Source organism: Coenobita brevimanus, chromosome 107 (genome assembly GCF_032717465.1).
Source record: "Coenobita brevimanus isolate Jiangsu-jjx chromosome 107, ASM3271746v2, whole genome shotgun sequence".
Classification (NCBI taxonomy): Eukaryota; Metazoa; Arthropoda; class Malacostraca; order Decapoda; family Coenobitidae; genus Coenobita; species Coenobita brevimanus.
The window spans coordinates 27073250-27091098 of NC_137060.1; the positions used below are offsets into that span (position 1 = coordinate 27073250).

The following is a 17849-nucleotide window of genomic DNA, read 5'->3' on the forward strand; positions in this document are numbered from 1 at the left end:
TGTGATGTAGAAAGACAAATGCGCAGCAGTTGAAGCATATTTTTAAAGGTTTTTCTGAGGATGCTTGACTGGTTATACCATTAAAGAGATGGGTGTGTGTGTGTGTGTGTGTGTGTGTGTAAGAGTACTGAGGGGCAACAAAGGAAGTAAAGGTCTGGGAGATGCTGTCATCACCATAAAAATACCCGACATATTTAGGGTGCAGCAGCAGCATCTCATTTAGTACATATTGGCCTTACCTTAGTCCTTACAGCCTAAGAAGGAGACCCCATGTTGTATTGAGTAAGTGCATGATACAGTAATGAGTTTGTTTACGGAACTGCGACTGAAAATGACGGAATGGCTTTGGTGTGCCAATGGTTCCCGTTTTCGTGAAAAATTTTGATGTTTTTGTTTCATTTTCGTGAGCTGATACTGAGCTCTAGCCAGTTCTTGACAAAATATGACCATCTTGTCACACTAGTAATGACTATGGGATAATTTTCACCATTGTAATAAAAAGTAAGGCAAATACTTGGTTAGTATTCGGTAGTTCACATCACTTGATTTTGAAACAAAAAAAATATATATTTTCTGGTTGATTTTAGTGTGGTTTGAATGAATTTAAGCCCTTTTTTTTTTTTTTTTTTTTTTTTTAACATTTTGGAGATTAGGCCTACCCTATTTTGGGGTAGTTAAGGAAGCGAACAGGTCGCTTGCAACATTATTTACTGATGGTCTCGCAGACTGGCTGCGTTGTTTTCCAACCATCGCTCCATTTTTTTTTTTTTTTTTTTTTTTTTTTTCACCATAAATGCGTCAGTGTATCTTTTTTCAAAGCAGTGGGAAACTTAATGATTCAGCCAAACCAAGCCTAACCTGACTTGAATTTGACAGCCAGCTTTCGAATTAAAAAAATGCCCATTAGGAGGGTTAAATATGGCTGGTTACTGGCAGATGTCGACGGAGATCCAAGGTAATTAAATATAGGATTTTCGCATTATAGTTACATTTCTGAAGACAAGTTTATAGTGGAATAGATTCAAAATAACATGGTCTACAATGTGGTTGTGTCAGATTTCGTGGATTAAGTGATGTGAGCTACCAAAAGTTGACCAATTACTTTACTACCTGTTTTTTGGTGGATTTGATTTTTCATTAGCTTGTTTTTGCCTATGTGAGTTGATTTGATGTTGGGGGGGGGGGAAAAGACTAACCTCATTCTATCCCTGGAAGAGATGAAGGGACAAGATGTTGGTAAATATATAGTTTAAGCTCACAAAGTAATTTATTTTTATAAATTTTCATGGCATATTAAAAGGGCTTTTTTCTATAACTTTTCCAGCTAAAATGCTTTATTAGTACTTAGTAAGTATATACTGGTATGGAAAGGGGAGAGGGATTGAGGATCCATTATTTTGTGTACATATTAAAGTGAGCTTACTAACCAAATTTTAATGTATATGTATCAACTTAGAGCTAGTGATCCTCCTCCCTCCCCTCTTATTTACCAAGTACTAAAATGAGCATTTGTGACAAAAATCATAGAGAAATTTCCTTCAGATTTGGTTGGACTATGGTTATGTTTGAGGAAAACTGATTGGAAAATGATCATTCATGTGTGTTAGGGCTTTGGGAATATTCTGGGAAGTGGTCCTCCCTCCCCCCCCATCCATTCACCAAATGGCTGAGTTTGATGATATGGTTTGTGCATTCCGTTTGCAAGGCTACTTTTACTCCCATTTTAGCTGCATTATCAGAGGGCCTGTGTTATTTTTACATGAAATATGTTGTGCTATAAAGTGCATTTTTGTTTGATACACAATACTTGGGCTGAAGGAGTTAGAGGTATAGTTTTTGGAAGAACATGTAAGAGCCAAATTCTGCACAGGAACCTCACTAGTGGTCATAAAAGTTAATATCATCAGGAGTCAGCAAGGTTGGATACAGTAATTTTTTTATGCCTAGTTACTGTATAACATAAATTTCAGTATTTTAGCTGAAGTGTTGTAGCTTATCATGTGTTCAGTATATTTATTTCTTCATCTTCGCCCCGTCATCATCAATTTATTTTTTGTCATTGCAGAATTCATTGATGTGGGGAAGCCAAACCGTGCGCTGGAAGTGCTGTATGAGGTGATCAAACGAGGCAAGATGCGCAACACATATTCAGAGAAGCTGCTTGAGCCCATCATGTTCAAGTATCTAGAGCTCTGTGTCGACCTCAAGAAGTCACACCTTGCTAAGGAGGGTCTATACCAGTACCGCAATATCTTCCAGAGTGTGAGTGAATGTAGTCGATGAAAGTCTGTCCTGTCGTAAATTAGTTAACTAAATTTTTTCTTCTCATTTACCCTTTGAACTCTTATTGTTGATCATGACCCCCACCCCCCCAGGAGGTGGTGCACTTGCTCAGTGGTTAGCATATTCATGAAATGTGTACCCCTAGTCTGAGGCTCAAACCCTATCTATGGTGGACATGAAAAGCAGATGCTGGTGATATTGCCTTTCTTATACTGGCATGTTTTTGCACTGTCAGTTTTGTCATTAATATATGGTAGCCTATACAGATTCGGACTCACACAAGCATATCATTACAACAGTGCCTTTCAAACGCTTCACTTCCCACAGGCTCCACTTCCCCATTCATACTTTACCAGCTGGAGGATGGCCTAATCCTAGTTACTGCTGTCACTAAGGAGTAGGTCTGGTCTTGTAGTGGATCTGATATGGAATGATTGACATATATGGACCCCAAACCCAGATTGTGAAATATAGGTAGATGACTAGAAATGCATGGCATAGCTTTTTTGCAGTTACACACCATGCTGTCATATTTTGCCACCCACCTTTTGTACCACCATTCTCAGACATCTTTGCAAGATACACTATGCCAAGATCATAATCTACTGCACCCAGGCTTACATCAAGTTCAGCACATAACAGAGTCATATACCTTACCATGCCAGTCACTGCACCACTGACATAGCGTGTGTCACACCTCATAGTTGTATACCTCATGATAGTGTTAACTATGAAAAACATAAAATACATATCTCTCTTCATAGCTTGAAGCAATATTTGTGAACAAATTAAATAAGGAGAAGACCAGACTAAAAGACATGGTATTAACCATGAGACAGTTTTGAGCATACCTGAGATGGAAGGAAAAGATTTTGGTGGCATTGAGAGGCAAGAGGAGTCATTCTGGTATCCACATTGTGTACAAGGCACATGAGAACAGGTGTGATATAGTTAATAGGTAGAGAGTGGACATGGATGACTGTTATACTTTGGTATTGCAAAGCTCTATAGCAAGTGTAGTTGACGAGAGCTTTTGGATGACGAAAGCCTGAGGCTTTCTAATTAACTTATTCCTAGATCATGGAAGCCTGGACCTAGACCTAAATTGGAGGTTACAAGATACAGTATCTGTCTGACTTATAGCTCCTTCATACCTGAAGGTGGTTTCAAGTTGATCTGAAATTGTATACAGTAATCTCAATAAGTACACTTATTATGCTTAGGTATACTTGCTGCCATTCATATAAATAATATATGGCACTGTGAAACCAGTGCCTGTACTATTCTTTCTTCCCAGTTCCCTTGTAGAAATATAGTTCTTATTAGTTCAGTTTATTTTGATGTATCACAGGTGTCAATTTCACCATTTCCATCCAGGTGAATGTGTCATCGCTGGAGACTGTGGTACGTCACTACCTATCACTGGCAGATGAGCGTACTGAAGCTGCCCGTAAGGAGAGTCACCAGGCGGTTGTTGACATTGATGATTTGGACAACTTGACTACACCAGAGGAGATCTTGCTCTCAGCTGTGTCTGGAGAAGATGCACAGGTCAGCAGTCTTCTCTGGTATTGCTGTTGGGAATCCTTTGTTTTTCAGGTTATTGGTACAGTAAAAATGTAAAATTTTAGATCAGATTTATCAGTCTCTTTATTTGCAGGACCGTAGTGATCGAACTATCCTGACTCCTTGGGTAAAATTCCTGTGGGAGAGTTACCGCCAGTGTCTTGAGCTCTTGCGCACAAACTCCAGGGTGGAGAGGCTATACCATGACATCGCCAAGCAGGTGAGGAATGCACATTAATAATATCAGTTGCAGTGATCTTGTTTAATAATGTTAAAAGGGCTCCTACACTCCTCATGGGGCAACATAGGATTAAATGTTGAATGAAAAGGTATGTCCTGTAGTCAGAACTACATCTTAAAAGTTAGGGCCAATGGTAACCAAGCTTTGGAATTTGCTGGACTAGAGAGTGATAATATGGGATTGGCTGTTCCTGTTTTATAGTCTGAAATGAAAGATGCCATCACAGTGTGATGGCATTGAGTGGGTGTCTAGAAAAATGTGAATTTGGAGTTTGCAGGAGTGTACAGTTTTATATCTCTTCTTATATTAATCCTTTGATCTTTATAGTGACTTCTAGCAGCTTGGGACAAATTATAAGATGCTTGGGGTCAAGATGTATCCCCATGTAGTTTTAACTTGAGTGCATTAGTTAGGTCATGTATAACAAATGGAAAAGTGTACGCAGGGAGATTAACATAACTTTGTATGTTTACATAGGGTATTCCTGGTGTCAAAATACAGTACTACCCATTAGACATAGGGTTTTATGAATTTGTTTTTGTATATATGGTCATTGTGGAGAAACTTTATGTAGACTGAGCAATAGAAAGGATGTATGTGAATAAGTTTGAAGGTGGGAGGAGGCATGGTAAGCCTTGAAGGTGAGTAAGCAAGGTGTAGACATTGATGAAGCTAGGGAACGGACAGGGATTTCAGTTGGTTGGATGAATTATGTATGGATGAGCATGCAACAAGGGTTTGGCTCCCCTTTTTTAAGCTTTAATAGTCAGTGGATTGACAGTGGCAATGTACTGTATGCAAAGGACATCTATAAAGAAAATTAGTCCTCACCCCCACCAGATTTGTTGATGGTAAAGTCTGTTTGGTGAAACTCTCGGGTGCACGGAAGGTGTGTGAATGACGTCTGGTATTCATTGGGCATGATGTTGACAGTTTTCTCAGTTTTATGTTTTCTTTCCTTTTATGGGAATCCAGCCTCATTCCATCTGTAGATGCGAAAAATGATGAGGATGAGGATGATTATATATGTGAAGGTTTTATCTTGAGGTAGGATCACTGATTAACTAATAGTCATTGAATCTGGGTAACATTCTGACTTGTAGACCTATTGACCTGGAGTTTTTTTTTTATTATTATTATTATTTTTTTATGTATCCGACTCTGGGAAAAGGCTTCAGGGCCTATTTCTCAGGGGCAGTGACCTATCCCAGGGCCCAGTAGTCCTCTTATGCCTCCACATGTCACCACATTGGCACTAACACCCACCATCCATATTGAATACTTGCTAGGGCTGTCTCATACAGGACTTGTGTATTGGTATTAGTGGGGGTATTTTTACATGTCGGCGGGTCACCTGGTACATCAGGAAAGTCTGCCTTTTAGGAAATTCAGATCCTTAAACTGTTCCCTGCCCCAGCCAGGATTCGATCCTGTGTCCATCAGGACTGCAGGCTGCCTCTCTACTGATTCAGCCTAAAACTTGTAGTGTGGGCAAATATGGTATTGCTGTTAAGTTTCTGATAAGTATGTGGCTGTAGTAGTAGTATCCTCTTTTACATGATAAATCAAACCAAGAATTCAAAGGCTTCAGGGAAAAGTGAATGCATGGCTAATTTCACTGCTCTGTTGGTAGTTCCACTAATGTTTTGTTTCTTTTTAGGATTCTGCCTATCCTTTCTCACGTAATGCGACTCAGGGATGAATGGGGCTGGTCATTCTCATCTCAAATGTCAGGACCAACTTGCCTTTCCCCGGGTTCCTATGCTCCTCATGGAGCAGCACAGGATTGGTTGATGATGATGTTGATGAAATGAGTAGGGTGAGGAGGAAATGGAAAATGTGAGTGCGTTTAAGTACTGTACTTAGGTATGTGTTGAGTAAAGGTGGAAGTTTAGAGGGTAAAGTGCTTGAAAGGGTACATTAAGGAAGAAAGGTTGCTGGTTCTTTGAAAGCAGTGATAAGAAGCAGAGAAGTGATCATGGAAGTGATAAAATTACTGCATGACAGTATTGTGATACCAACTCTAACATGTGGAAGTTAGTTTGGACCTTGTTGAAGGGACACAAGTCGAGAGTGAGAGGAGTGGAAATGAGTTATTTGAGAGGAACATGTGGAGTCACATTTAGAGACAGACTGACAAATAAGAAAATGAAGGAGCATTGAGGTGTGGATGTGGCTGTTACAGGAGGCGTTAGGAGAAACACAGTGACGTGGTTTGGTCGTGTGTAGAGGATGGAGAGTGAGAGACTGACAAGGAGAGTGTATGTGAGTGAGTTGGAGGGGGGCAGAGGGAGGAGGAGAACAAGGATGAGATGGAAGGATGGAGTAGAGAGGTATATGAGAGTGGGGAGTATGAACTGGGAGCAGGGCAGTGAAATGGCGGGGGTCAGGGCGACATGGAGGCGATTTGATTGTTGCCACCCTTCACAGGATTAAGGCGTCTGGCAATAAATAGATAGATAAATAGGATGATTACACACATAAAGCTATAAAATAATCTCAACAGGCATTCAAGTTTTGCGAGAAGTACAGCCGAAAGACAGAGTTCCGAAAGCTATGTGACAACCTTCGTACCCATCTGTCCCACATCCAGAAGCAGCAAGGTTCAGCCACTGCAGTTAATCTCAACAACCCAGAAACTCAGCAGGTTAGTTGAGAGTTAGTTTTAGGTAAGTTATAAAAGTTGCCTGATTCATGACAAATTTCATTATTTTCTTTATACATTGTATGATAGAGCACCTTAATGTGTTCTGATATAATTAGTAGGTGGGAGTGCTCACCATCCACTCACTTGATGTAGTGCTGCTCTTGGGTTTCTGCCCTTTCCTGTCCTCCATCCTTCTTTCCATTCATCCTCTTCCATCTTTCTTTCCTTCATTCATCGTCCTTCTGCCTACAGGTGACTTTACGCTTCCTCTTCTGTCTTCTTTCCTTCATTCCTTCCTCTTCCTTCTGCTTGTGGGTGGCTCGACACTGAGTGACAAGCCAATTGGTTTCCTGTACACCAGGAAACATTTACTACACTGGGTGGTAACCATGTAACCAAATTTTGACGTCTGGTGGTTTAGTGGGTAATTACAGCACTCCAGTCGGATTGAGCCGGTGCAGGTTTACATCCAAGGAGTGGTTGGGGTTTATTGCTCATGTAATGCCACTCAGGGATGAGTGAGGCTGGTCACTCTCATCTTCAGTGTCAGGATCAACTTGCCTAGCCCCTGGCTTCTATGCTTCTCATGGGGCAACGTAGGATTGGATGATGGATGGATGTTGTATGCCGATGAGGCAGTACTACTTGCAAATACCAGACAAGAGCTTGGTAGGCTGGTACAGAGTTTTGCTGATGTCTGTGAACATCATCCCTTGAAAGTAATTGTAGAAAAGAGTAAAGTGATTTTTTTCAAGAGAGGTGACTCCCAGTGTGATATTACAGTGAATGGAGAGAGTGAGAGGAATTGGTGAGAGAGTTCAGATACCTGGGTACAGTGATAGAAAAGAGAGGAAAGTATGCAAAAGAAGTGGAAAGTAGAATGACACAAGGAAGGAAAGTAGCTGGTGCCATGAAGGCCTTGATAAGAAACAGAGGCTTGATTGTTGCAGTTGCACAGGGCTTACATGAAGGAGTGTTAGTTCCAGCTTTAACATAGCTATGGATGTGAGACTATGGTGTGACATGAAAATGAAAAATAAAGAGTGAGAGCTGTGGAGGTGGGACTGATGAGGAATGTATGTAGAGTACAGAGTAGATATGATACAAAATAGTGTGATTTGTGAAAGATGCGGAGTGAGGAAGTCTGTGGACATCAGAATCGATGAGAGTTTACTGAGATGATTTGGTCATGTGGAGAAAATGGATAAGAATAGATTGGTGAAAAAGGTGTATCTGAGCAAATTTGGAGGGAGGAGGCAAGGTAGGCCAAGGAAAAGATGGAGGGATATGGTGGATGAGCATGTGAGGGAGAGAGGTATGGAGGTTGGTGAGGCTAGGGGACTGATGAGATCGAGCTTCATGGATGAATATTGTGAGAAGTGCATGATCAGGGATTTGGCACCCCCTTTTAACTTGACAGAATCCGGATTTACTCTATCGGATACGTTAATGTGACGCTACAGAATATGGTGAATGTTTTTGGTGTATAAGATAGAGCCAGGATTCTGTGGTCTTGAATGATGAGTGAATGGAAGCGTGGCCCATTGGATTGGGCAGACTTCGGCTGTCTGGACATTGCTACTCCTCACCCTGCCCTAGGATGGGAAAGGAGGTCCTGTTGATGATGATGATGATGACTACTGTATGCATGTCAGAGAGAGAGAGAGAGAGTTAAAAATAGAATGAAGGCACCATTTATGCAGCAAATTTTGCCATGATGATGCTTTATTTATTTATTTATTTTTTCAATCTATCAGAAACATACAGTAGCCACCATAAGGGATTTAAGAGGGTATAAAATTGTGCAGTAGAAAGTTTTAAGATAGAATCTGGCAGTCATGATGGAATTTTTATCCTTATATATATGGTAGTTGGAAGATTCACTATACTTTATTAGTTTGTTATAAAATTTGCTCCGCAGATGAATCTTGAAACTCGGCTGGAGCAGCTGAACTATGCCATAAAGATGGAGCTGTGGCAGGAAGCTTACAAGGCCATTGAAGATATTTCTGATTTGATGAACAAGTCTAAGAAGATGCCCAAGCCCCATGTAATGGCCTCTTACTACCAGAAGCTGTCACTGGTGTTCTGGAAGGCTGGCAACATGCTCTTCCATGCAGCTGCACTCTTCAAGCTTTTCCAGCTTCTACGTGATCAGAAGAAGAACATTACTGGTAAATATAACTTGTTTTTAATAGATTTAATTAAACAGGAAGATAACTGAAAGATCAGAATTTGATATTACTGTGTTTCAGGGAATCCTTAACCCTTTCAGCATTTTGATGTTGCATCATTCCTCTGTGCGTGGGATAAGTGACTGCTGACATTAATTGCATCGTAAAGCTTTGGGAAAAACACCATATTGTCATTTATCATCAATCCTCATCCTCCCACCTTTCCCACCAGTCAGTTAGGTAAGATAGGATACAGAAATCGAGGAGAAGGAAAGAATGCGATAGTGGGAGAACTGGTCAACAGAGTACCCAATGAAATGGGCAGTATACACATGCTGTCACCATTCAATCCCCAGGAATCCTGGCTCTACCTGATAGGCACACTTTTCCACACGTAGCTTCACATTCACCAGTCCGACAGGAGTCTGTCTGACAATCGTAAAGTTAAAAAAGCTTATCCAAACCCATCATGCACTCTCAGTACAGACCATCAAACCAGTTTGACCCTTTGTCAGTTCTCTAGCCTCGTCAGCCTCGATACTATTTATTTATTTATTTCCACATTCTCCTTTACTGTATCTGTCCACCTTTTTGGCCTACACAACACCTCCCATCTTCAAACTCATTAAGATATACCATTTGCACATCTATTTACACTCATTCTGTCTACATGACCTTACCATCTAACCACACACTCTTTGACTCAAGTGTCCACAGACTTCCCTAGCCCGCACCTTTCATGAATCATATTATTCCATATCATATGTACTCTCTGCACTTCAAACATATCATTTAAGAGCCCTGTCATTTTTATTTTTAAAAATTTGTTTGCTCTCCAGTGCCACTTATTATCTTGTAAGATAATTATGGTATTGTCAGAATCTTACTTTGAGCTCATTAATTACTTCCCCAGGACACATTAGGGATTGCATCATCATGCATATCAAAGTGTACATACAATTTTAAAGCCCTGAATTAGGGTTGTTCATCTTAGTCTATTTTCAAGTACTGTATATTTTATGGTTTTGATGAATTACATTAAGATCATTGCAGTGTAACAACAGAGGTCATTGATGGTATTTGGTACTCTCTGGAGGTTTGTTGAGCATCATTAAACAGCATAATTTTTGTAATTTTACAGTTTCCATGTAATGGTTAACTACTACAGTACTTGTATGTGCATGTAAAAATTTGTTGCCGTACTTTATATACAACATTGCACTGAACTGCAACCATATTAGGTGATGACTGTTGTTGTCCATGATACTTGTGCTAATGGTAGCCCAGAGATTGTTTAGGTTATTCATACCTAATTACATTGCAGTATGGCATATTACCTTAATGATGTCAGTACATAAATATAATTCACCAAACATGAGCTCCAATAGGTTGTGCTTGTAGAGTTGGTTGATACCATGGTGGATGTAGGCTGTGCTGTCGACTCATTCATCACCCATGGTCACAATATGCACTACAGGAATTTAATATGCATAATTTGTATCTGAAAAATAATATGACCCCTTACCCCCCTTTATTTTTTATTTAATTTTTTTTAAGGGCAGAAATTTGAGTCTCAAAGATTGTCATGTTTGCCATTATATATTGCATGATAAGTTGAGAGGGATAATGGAAGGAAAAGTACTTACTGTAACCGATGTCTTATGGCATGTAACTTCCTGAAAAAGTAGTACAGTGATCCCTCCAAGATCCAAAGTAATAGAGCCAAAGGCATGTCTGGGACTTGGTTTTGTCTGGGACATAGGGAAAAATGCCCCTGGACAGGTACTTGTAGACCCCAACCCAACCTACCTTTGAAAGCTACCTAAATAACTCCCTGCCAGACATGCACAGCACCTATTTAAGACCCTATGCATACAAATAAGGGACAGAAACCATGAAATAAATGAAAAGGAACCAGAGAATGAGAAATTAGAAGTGAGTATGGAAAATATTTAGCAGTGTACGGGGTACTTATGATACATCCGTGGCCATTGCGAAGATTAACCCGCCTCCTCTGTGGCTCTGACAGTGGTGAAGGTGCCGCACGTACAGTAATCCAGTATTGTGCTGCACTTAATCTTCTGCACTGTGAATTAAAATTGTTTAACATTGCACATTCTCTTCTTACTTGTGCCATGCCAGTTGCAGCATGCCAATGTTGCACTCTACACTTAATCCTTTGCACTCTGAATTCCAGTTTCTTAACACTGCACAACACTGTAAATTCCCATGTGGTCTAGTGGCGAGGTACTGCAGTATATTCACTCTCCACCACAAAAGCAAACACATGGGCAGCCATAGCGATGAGCGTGCAGTCACGATTGTAGGTAGGCAGGAACTGGGGAGGATGCAGGGGTGCTCTAGCGGACGTTGTTGGAACTATGCAGCAAAACACAGCTGTTCGTCACCGTGCGGCAAATTTAGAGTAGGGATGAACACATCGTCCCCCCCCCCCGAGATTGCCGGATAGCTTAGGGAATGTTCCGAGACTTGGACTAATGAACCCAAGCCCAAAATGTATGGGACTTGAGGTGTCTGGGTCTTAAAGGGATTACTGTATACTATTTTTCATATACTGTATATGAGTATACTAATGAAATATCATTAATTGTGAAATATACTGATTATTATAAACAAAATTATCCAATTTATTTACAGCTGAGGAAGTTGGAAAACGAGCATCCATTGTGCTGATTGCTACCTTGGCTATCCCTCTGCCCTCTGCACATCCAGAATTTGACCGCTTTATCGAAACTGAAAAATCTGCCCTGGAGAAGATTGATAAGTTAGCTACACTGCTTTCGCTACCTAAGCCTCCCACCAGGGTCTCCCTCATAAGGTATGCAAAACATATGATTGGCAGTTGAGATTGAATTGACTGGATGCAGGCAGGGACACCCTTTTGTTTATCATCATCATCATCATCATTATCATCCAATCCAGTGTTGTCCCATGAGGAGTGTAGGAGCCTGGGGCTAGGCAAGTTGGTCCTGGCATTTAAGATGACAGTGACCAGCTTTACTCATCCCTGAGTGGCATTATGTGAGTAATAAACCTCAATCACCCCTTGGATATAAACCTACACAGGTTCAGTCCGGCTGGAGCGCCTTAATTGCCCACTAAACCACCAGGCGTCATTGTTTGGTTATATGGTTACCACCCAGTGTAGTAAATGGTTTCCTGATGTACAGGAAACCACTTGGCTTGTCACTCAGTGTAGTCACCTATAGACAGAAAGAAGAGGAAAGAAAGACAGAAGAGGAAGGAAGGAAAGAAAGACAGAAGAGGAAGGAAGGAATAGAAGAAAAGGCAGTCACCTGAGAGCAGCACTACATCGAGTGAGTGGATAAATGTCATTAATTACAGCTAGAAAGAAGACCTTAAAATTGCCCTATTTGTTTGTGAGGATTGCTTTAGATAGCTAATGGAGTGCTTCTTTAGAAATTACCATCAGCAGTATGTTAATTTTGGCAGGGACCTAATCCGCTTCAATGTGGTGTCAGCGGTGCCCCAAGAGCTGCAGAACCTTTACCGTTTGATGGAGGTAGAGTTTGACCCCCTCCACCTGTGCATCCGCATGCAGGGCCACATTGAGTGGATTCAGGAGCACCCTGAACTCGGTGAGTTGTCTTCTGCTGTATGAAAAAAGCTTGTCTTTAAACCTTTGACTTATAGGTTTATTCAACTGGATAGGATTGATTGTGTGTTGTTGGCCTAAAAAAAAAATCATAGATGTAGTCATTGCAGAGAAAGGGTTACTGAAGATAGTTTTTTATGCTTTTAATTGCTGAGCAAGCTGCAGTTGAACAAAATCTTCTGGTATTAGTTCCCTAGTTGCGTAAACCACAGTAAATGGGTTAGGTATTGATATTTCAGCTTAGAGGGTGTTTGAGAGATTGAGTGAACCATCAATTTATAATCATCCTGTCCCATTTTCCAAGTTGTAGAAGGCTTGGTAGGAACCTGAAAAAAGAATACAGTAAAACCTCTATACTGTATATTGGACTTCACTACACTGGAATTCGCCTTTATTGGAGTCCAGGAGCCGACCGGACTATTGTCTGATATTTTGGAATAAATTCCGAAAAATGCAACATCAGTCCATACCATAGAAAGTACGAGAAAGTACTCTGTGTCCGAGTGTGATCCACGCGGTTTGTGTGGTTGTGCGTTGGTTAATGGTGGGCTGGCAGCATCACTGCTTGCCTCAGTGTTACCAACTGTAGGGTAATTCAGCATCATTTCCTGGTCTGTGGGGCAGTAGGATAAGTTTTCAAACTCTTAACGAAATGTGGGGTAATTACAGTGGAAACTCTTTTATCTGAAATTCTTTTAACTGTAATATGCCATTAACCGTAAGTTTTACTAAAACGTTCTCATTTTGGTTAACCGCAAAAATCTGAAATCTATCCGAAAACTCAAACATGGCGGGCTTGTTTCGCACCACTAACTTTAGTTTATGGTTGCTCCGCTAGTCACTAGAGCGAGCATTGGTTTTGTTTTGGTGAAGGTTTATTTAAGTTTATTTGAATGAAGATTTATTTAAGTTGACAGTTTTTATTACAGTTACAAAAGTGCAGTTACGTACGTAGTTAGTACAGTGTATGAAGTGTTTTGGTGATGGTTGAATGGCTTTTGGGGTGGTGGTGGTGGGCTAGACGTCACCAGAAATGGGTGATGGGTGAGTACAATACTGTTCCCTTGTGTCCTACATATTATCACAGTATCTCGTATCCAAAAAAATCGATTAAACGAAACTTTGAAAGTCCCATGATTTTCGGATAAAAGAGACTCCACTACAAAATTTTTGTATGAGTGATACTTATTTTGCAGCAAAAGATAATTAATGTAGTATATGAAAAGGGAATACCCTGTATGCTAAAAAAAAGAATTACTCATTTTAAAAAGGGAGTGATAGGGAGCGTTGTGAGGAACACACTGAGGTGGTTTGGCCATGTGGAGAGGATGGAGGGTGAAAGACTGATGAAGAGAGTGTATGTGAGTGAGGTGGAGGGTGGAAGAGGGAGGGGGAGACCGAGGATGAGATGGAGGGATGGGGTGGAGAGGTATATGAGAGAGGGGGGTGTGAGTTGAGAGCAGGGTGGTGAAATGGCGGGGGACAGGGCGACTTGGAGGCGATTTGTTTGTGGCCACCCCAAACGGGATTGAGGCGTCTGGCAATAGATAGATAGATAGATAGAAAAAGGGAGTGGCTAGGATTATGGCAGTTAAAATTTAACAGTTACGTTTAGTGGTTTAGTTAGGTTAGAAATAGGTTAGGTTAGGATTTATTAGGTTATTACTGCTACAATTTAGCTTAAACTGCTGGAATTTAGCAGTTTTGTGTGGTGGTTCAGCTAGGTTAGAATAATCTTAACCCCTGCCTTTTAAAAATTCTCTGTTACCCTCTAGAGTCTACTGTGTCAAAAGAAATACAGCTTCAACGGTAAGTAATTAGTCACCCATCATTATAGAAAATGCATCTCATGACTCTGGTAGCTGACAGGGCATCAGCTGCTCAGGCCCTAGTCTTGCACTAAACAAGAGAAATCACAATTTTTTGTTGCTGCTAAATACCGGCATATAAAAATGAAAACAGTACCAACTGGTACAGTATTAATTTCATCCCGAGCCATAGGGTAATGAAGGGAAAAGTTGGGTAATATTAGTGTCTGTGTAGGGCAGAGAGGTCTTTGGGGGTTGGTAACACTGGCCTGCGCTCTTGACCCGGGCCTCAGCTGAATCTGACTCACGGTGCCCCAGTGGTATATATAATTCTAGGCGCTCTTACCGTCCTTCGATTTAACCCCCTACGAATTACGAAATGGCTTCTCTTGACCAGGTATTTGTAACATGGTTCTAAAATTTGTTGAAGATTCAGGAATGATTTGTCATTTTCATCTTATCTTTTAACTGGAAATTTAAGCGCTTTTTTTTTTTTTTTTTTTTTTTTTTTTTTTTTTTTTGCTAATATGCTGCGGAGGATATAAAGTATTATGTACAACTGCCCAAGTAGAAAGTGCATCAAAGTAATTGGATGTATAAAGATATTTGGCAGCCGGTCCATAGTGAATACATGTTTTTGTGTGAATCACTCAGGGACCTCAATCAGTTGTAAGGAGGGAAGTGATTCACTGAACCACTTAATAATATTGTCATTAATATTTCCTGTCCTATACACTATGTTAAGTGAAAGCCATCAGTGTGTATGTGTGTCTTTAGAGTGCTGTTTATGATAATATAAATTAGATTTCTATAAAACAGTAACTAAGTGAGATGACCAAACAAGGATAACGGAAATCCTCACGTATAATTCCTTAGTCATATTAACTGGCACCTTCATACACAGGAGGCAAGTAGAATACATTCGAAACATCTTGACCGAACTATTTAAACTATGTCATTACCTTGCATGACAACTGTTTTAATATGGTGTTATATCTACTGTGGTGTTTTGTGTTGGCGAGTAATAAAATGTAATTAATTACAGTGTTACAGAAATTATGTTTGTCCTAAAAGGGTAACAAGAAGAACAGATATCAAGATCGAATCATGAGATCAGTGAATATGTGTGTCCTGTCCTGGTGTCTGATTCATTGCACTCCATCATGAACACAGGTGATGAGGGGACCATAGATCTCGGCTACACTATCACAGCATGTCTTGGCAACAAATAGGATGGATTGTTGTGGTGACAAACTTACTTTGTGAGGGAGGATAGTGGGGATGAGCGAAAGTGGCTTATCAGCCTGTGAGATAGCTAAGTTTAGGTTAGGTTATGCTAGTTTTGTTAGGTTAGGTTAATTTAATTTAATTTAGATGAATGCTTAACATAACTTAGCATTCATCTAAATTAACCTAACCCAACCTATCATAACTAACCTAGCCTAACCTAACCTTAACTTAATGTAGATTATCCCAGCCTAACCTAATCACAGCTTTTACTAGTCTAATGTTAACCCATCCTACTTTAAACTCACTTCTTGAATTCCTTAGGATTTCATGAAATCACTGGTTACACACAGTCTGTATAACATACCATGTAATGAAGCACAACAGTCACAGCCTTTTAGTGGTTTCTTATGGGACTCCTTACTTCTCGCCAGATACACACTTCAATGAGCTAGAATACTCGCTTTGGTCAGAACTCAGGAGTTGCTGCTTCGAATATCAAGGATATTCGAAATACCTGCTGGTGCAGTTGCCATGATATCATGATTGAGTATAGAGTCTCCTTTGAACGTTACTATTATTTACATCATTACATACTTTAATGATGGCCATAAATTACTGTACCATAAGCATATCCCTATCAAACAATATTTGGTCAATAAATAACATGCAGTAACACATTAAAAAAATAAATGTCTTCATTTCCAATCATCAGTCAGCACCAACCAATCACAGTCCTCCTTGTGCAGGCTGAAGGGGCTGTGTGATCAATCATAAATCTATGTGTGTTTACTATGGAGCAGCTGCCAGATGTCTGTATACATTGGATTATTTGGATGCACTTTCTGCATGGGCAACTGTACACATGTCCATGTGAGTTATGCCAGCATTCCACCTCTGTTGTCAGGCCTTACCCAGTATGTGACTGCCTTGCAAGAGATGACGATCACAAGGTTGGTGAAGCAGGTGGCCCAACTCTACCAGTCCATCACCTTCAAGCGACTGCTCCAACTTAGTGTCTTCGTCACCGGGTTTCACCTTGAACGCATTCTGGTTGATTTGGTCCGGCACAATGACTTACAGGTAAATGATGGAGCCGAGGTTTAGCAGTAGAAAGACTAGTTATGCTGAATATTAACAGAAGCTGTCATGGGTGGAGGCTTTCACTATCCTCCCAGTTGAAAAAGTACTACTTTCAGGTGACTGAGTGATGGAACGAATGGTTTTTTGTATTCCAGGAAACCATTTATGGTACTAAATTTAATGATAGCCATGTACCCATTAAATAGGTGCTTGGTGGTCAGTTGTGCTAAGGCACATCAACCAGATGTGGCCTTTATATGCTGTAAAGGTTTAAGTATATGCAGTATGTCTCTCAGAGGAGAGTTACTGGTTACTCCTGTCTTAAATGTATGAAGTGAGTAGGCTAACCTTCAGACTGTTGTGTCCTTGAATCAGTAGTGGATTAGATGATGGATAAAGGGTAGGAGTAACAGATTCATGTGAAATAGAAAAAATTGTACTGGAAAGGGGAAATTATCAGTGTACAGCTTATCTGTTCACAAATTCTGGATAGTGAAGTAAACTGCAAAGCATTGGTAGATATGTAATTCTCTGACATCTTCATTAAACCTTTTAACTTTACCACATGGCATCTGTGGCTCGTTCAGCTCACTGGCTTGACATATCCCACCTTCAGTTTAAATTGGAGCGCTGTGTTATTTTACCAGGTTCAACAGTGACCTGAATCACTTGCATGACTACCTACACATCTCATTATGCTTCAGCATCATGCAGAGCAAGATGCAGTTAGGGTTTTGTATCTCCCATTGTATATCCTTGCATTGTTGTCATTGTGGTTCATCATATAAGTGCTGCCAGGGCTGTACAGTGCTTTACTTTGTTAACTGATTGGACTGTGTTGACTGATTTTGAACCCTTCTACATACTGGTCCCTCTGATATCCATAAGGGGTAATGTTGGAGTGGTAGGTGAGGGCACTTACCATCCACTCACTTGATGTAGTGATGCTTTGGGTGTCTGCCCTTTTTTCTCTTCAATCGTTCCTCTTCTGTCTTTCTTTCCTTCATTCTTTCCTCTCTCTTTTGCCTACGGGTGACTTTACACTCCCTCTTCTGTCTTTCTTTCCTTCATTCATTCCTCTTCCTTCTGCCTATGGATGACTGTACACTGAGTGACAAGCCAAATGGTTTCCTGTACACCAGGAAACCATTTACTATGATGGGTGGTAACCATGTAACCAAAT

The 17849-nt window shown here is 40.4% G+C and overlaps 1 protein-coding gene across 2 annotated transcripts in view; it reads left to right on the forward strand.

Annotated features, from left to right (window-relative positions):
- eIF3a (eukaryotic translation initiation factor 3 subunit a) overlaps positions 1 to 17849 on the forward strand; it is a 33083-nt gene that overhangs the window by 222 nt on the left and 15012 nt on the right. For both annotated transcript variants that reach the window (XM_080285622.1, XM_080285623.1), the window contains exons 2-9: positions 2066 to 2262; positions 3661 to 3834; positions 3944 to 4069; positions 6597 to 6737; positions 8659 to 8911; positions 11570 to 11750; positions 12386 to 12531; positions 16491 to 16666. In XM_080285622.1, coding sequence (XP_080141748.1) covers positions 2066 to 2262; positions 3661 to 3834; positions 3944 to 4069; positions 6597 to 6737; positions 8659 to 8911; positions 11570 to 11750; positions 12386 to 12531; positions 16491 to 16666 — 1394 coding nt within the window. The remainder of the gene's footprint in view (positions 1 to 2065; positions 2263 to 3660; positions 3835 to 3943; positions 4070 to 6596; positions 6738 to 8658; positions 8912 to 11569; positions 11751 to 12385; positions 12532 to 16490; positions 16667 to 17849) is intronic.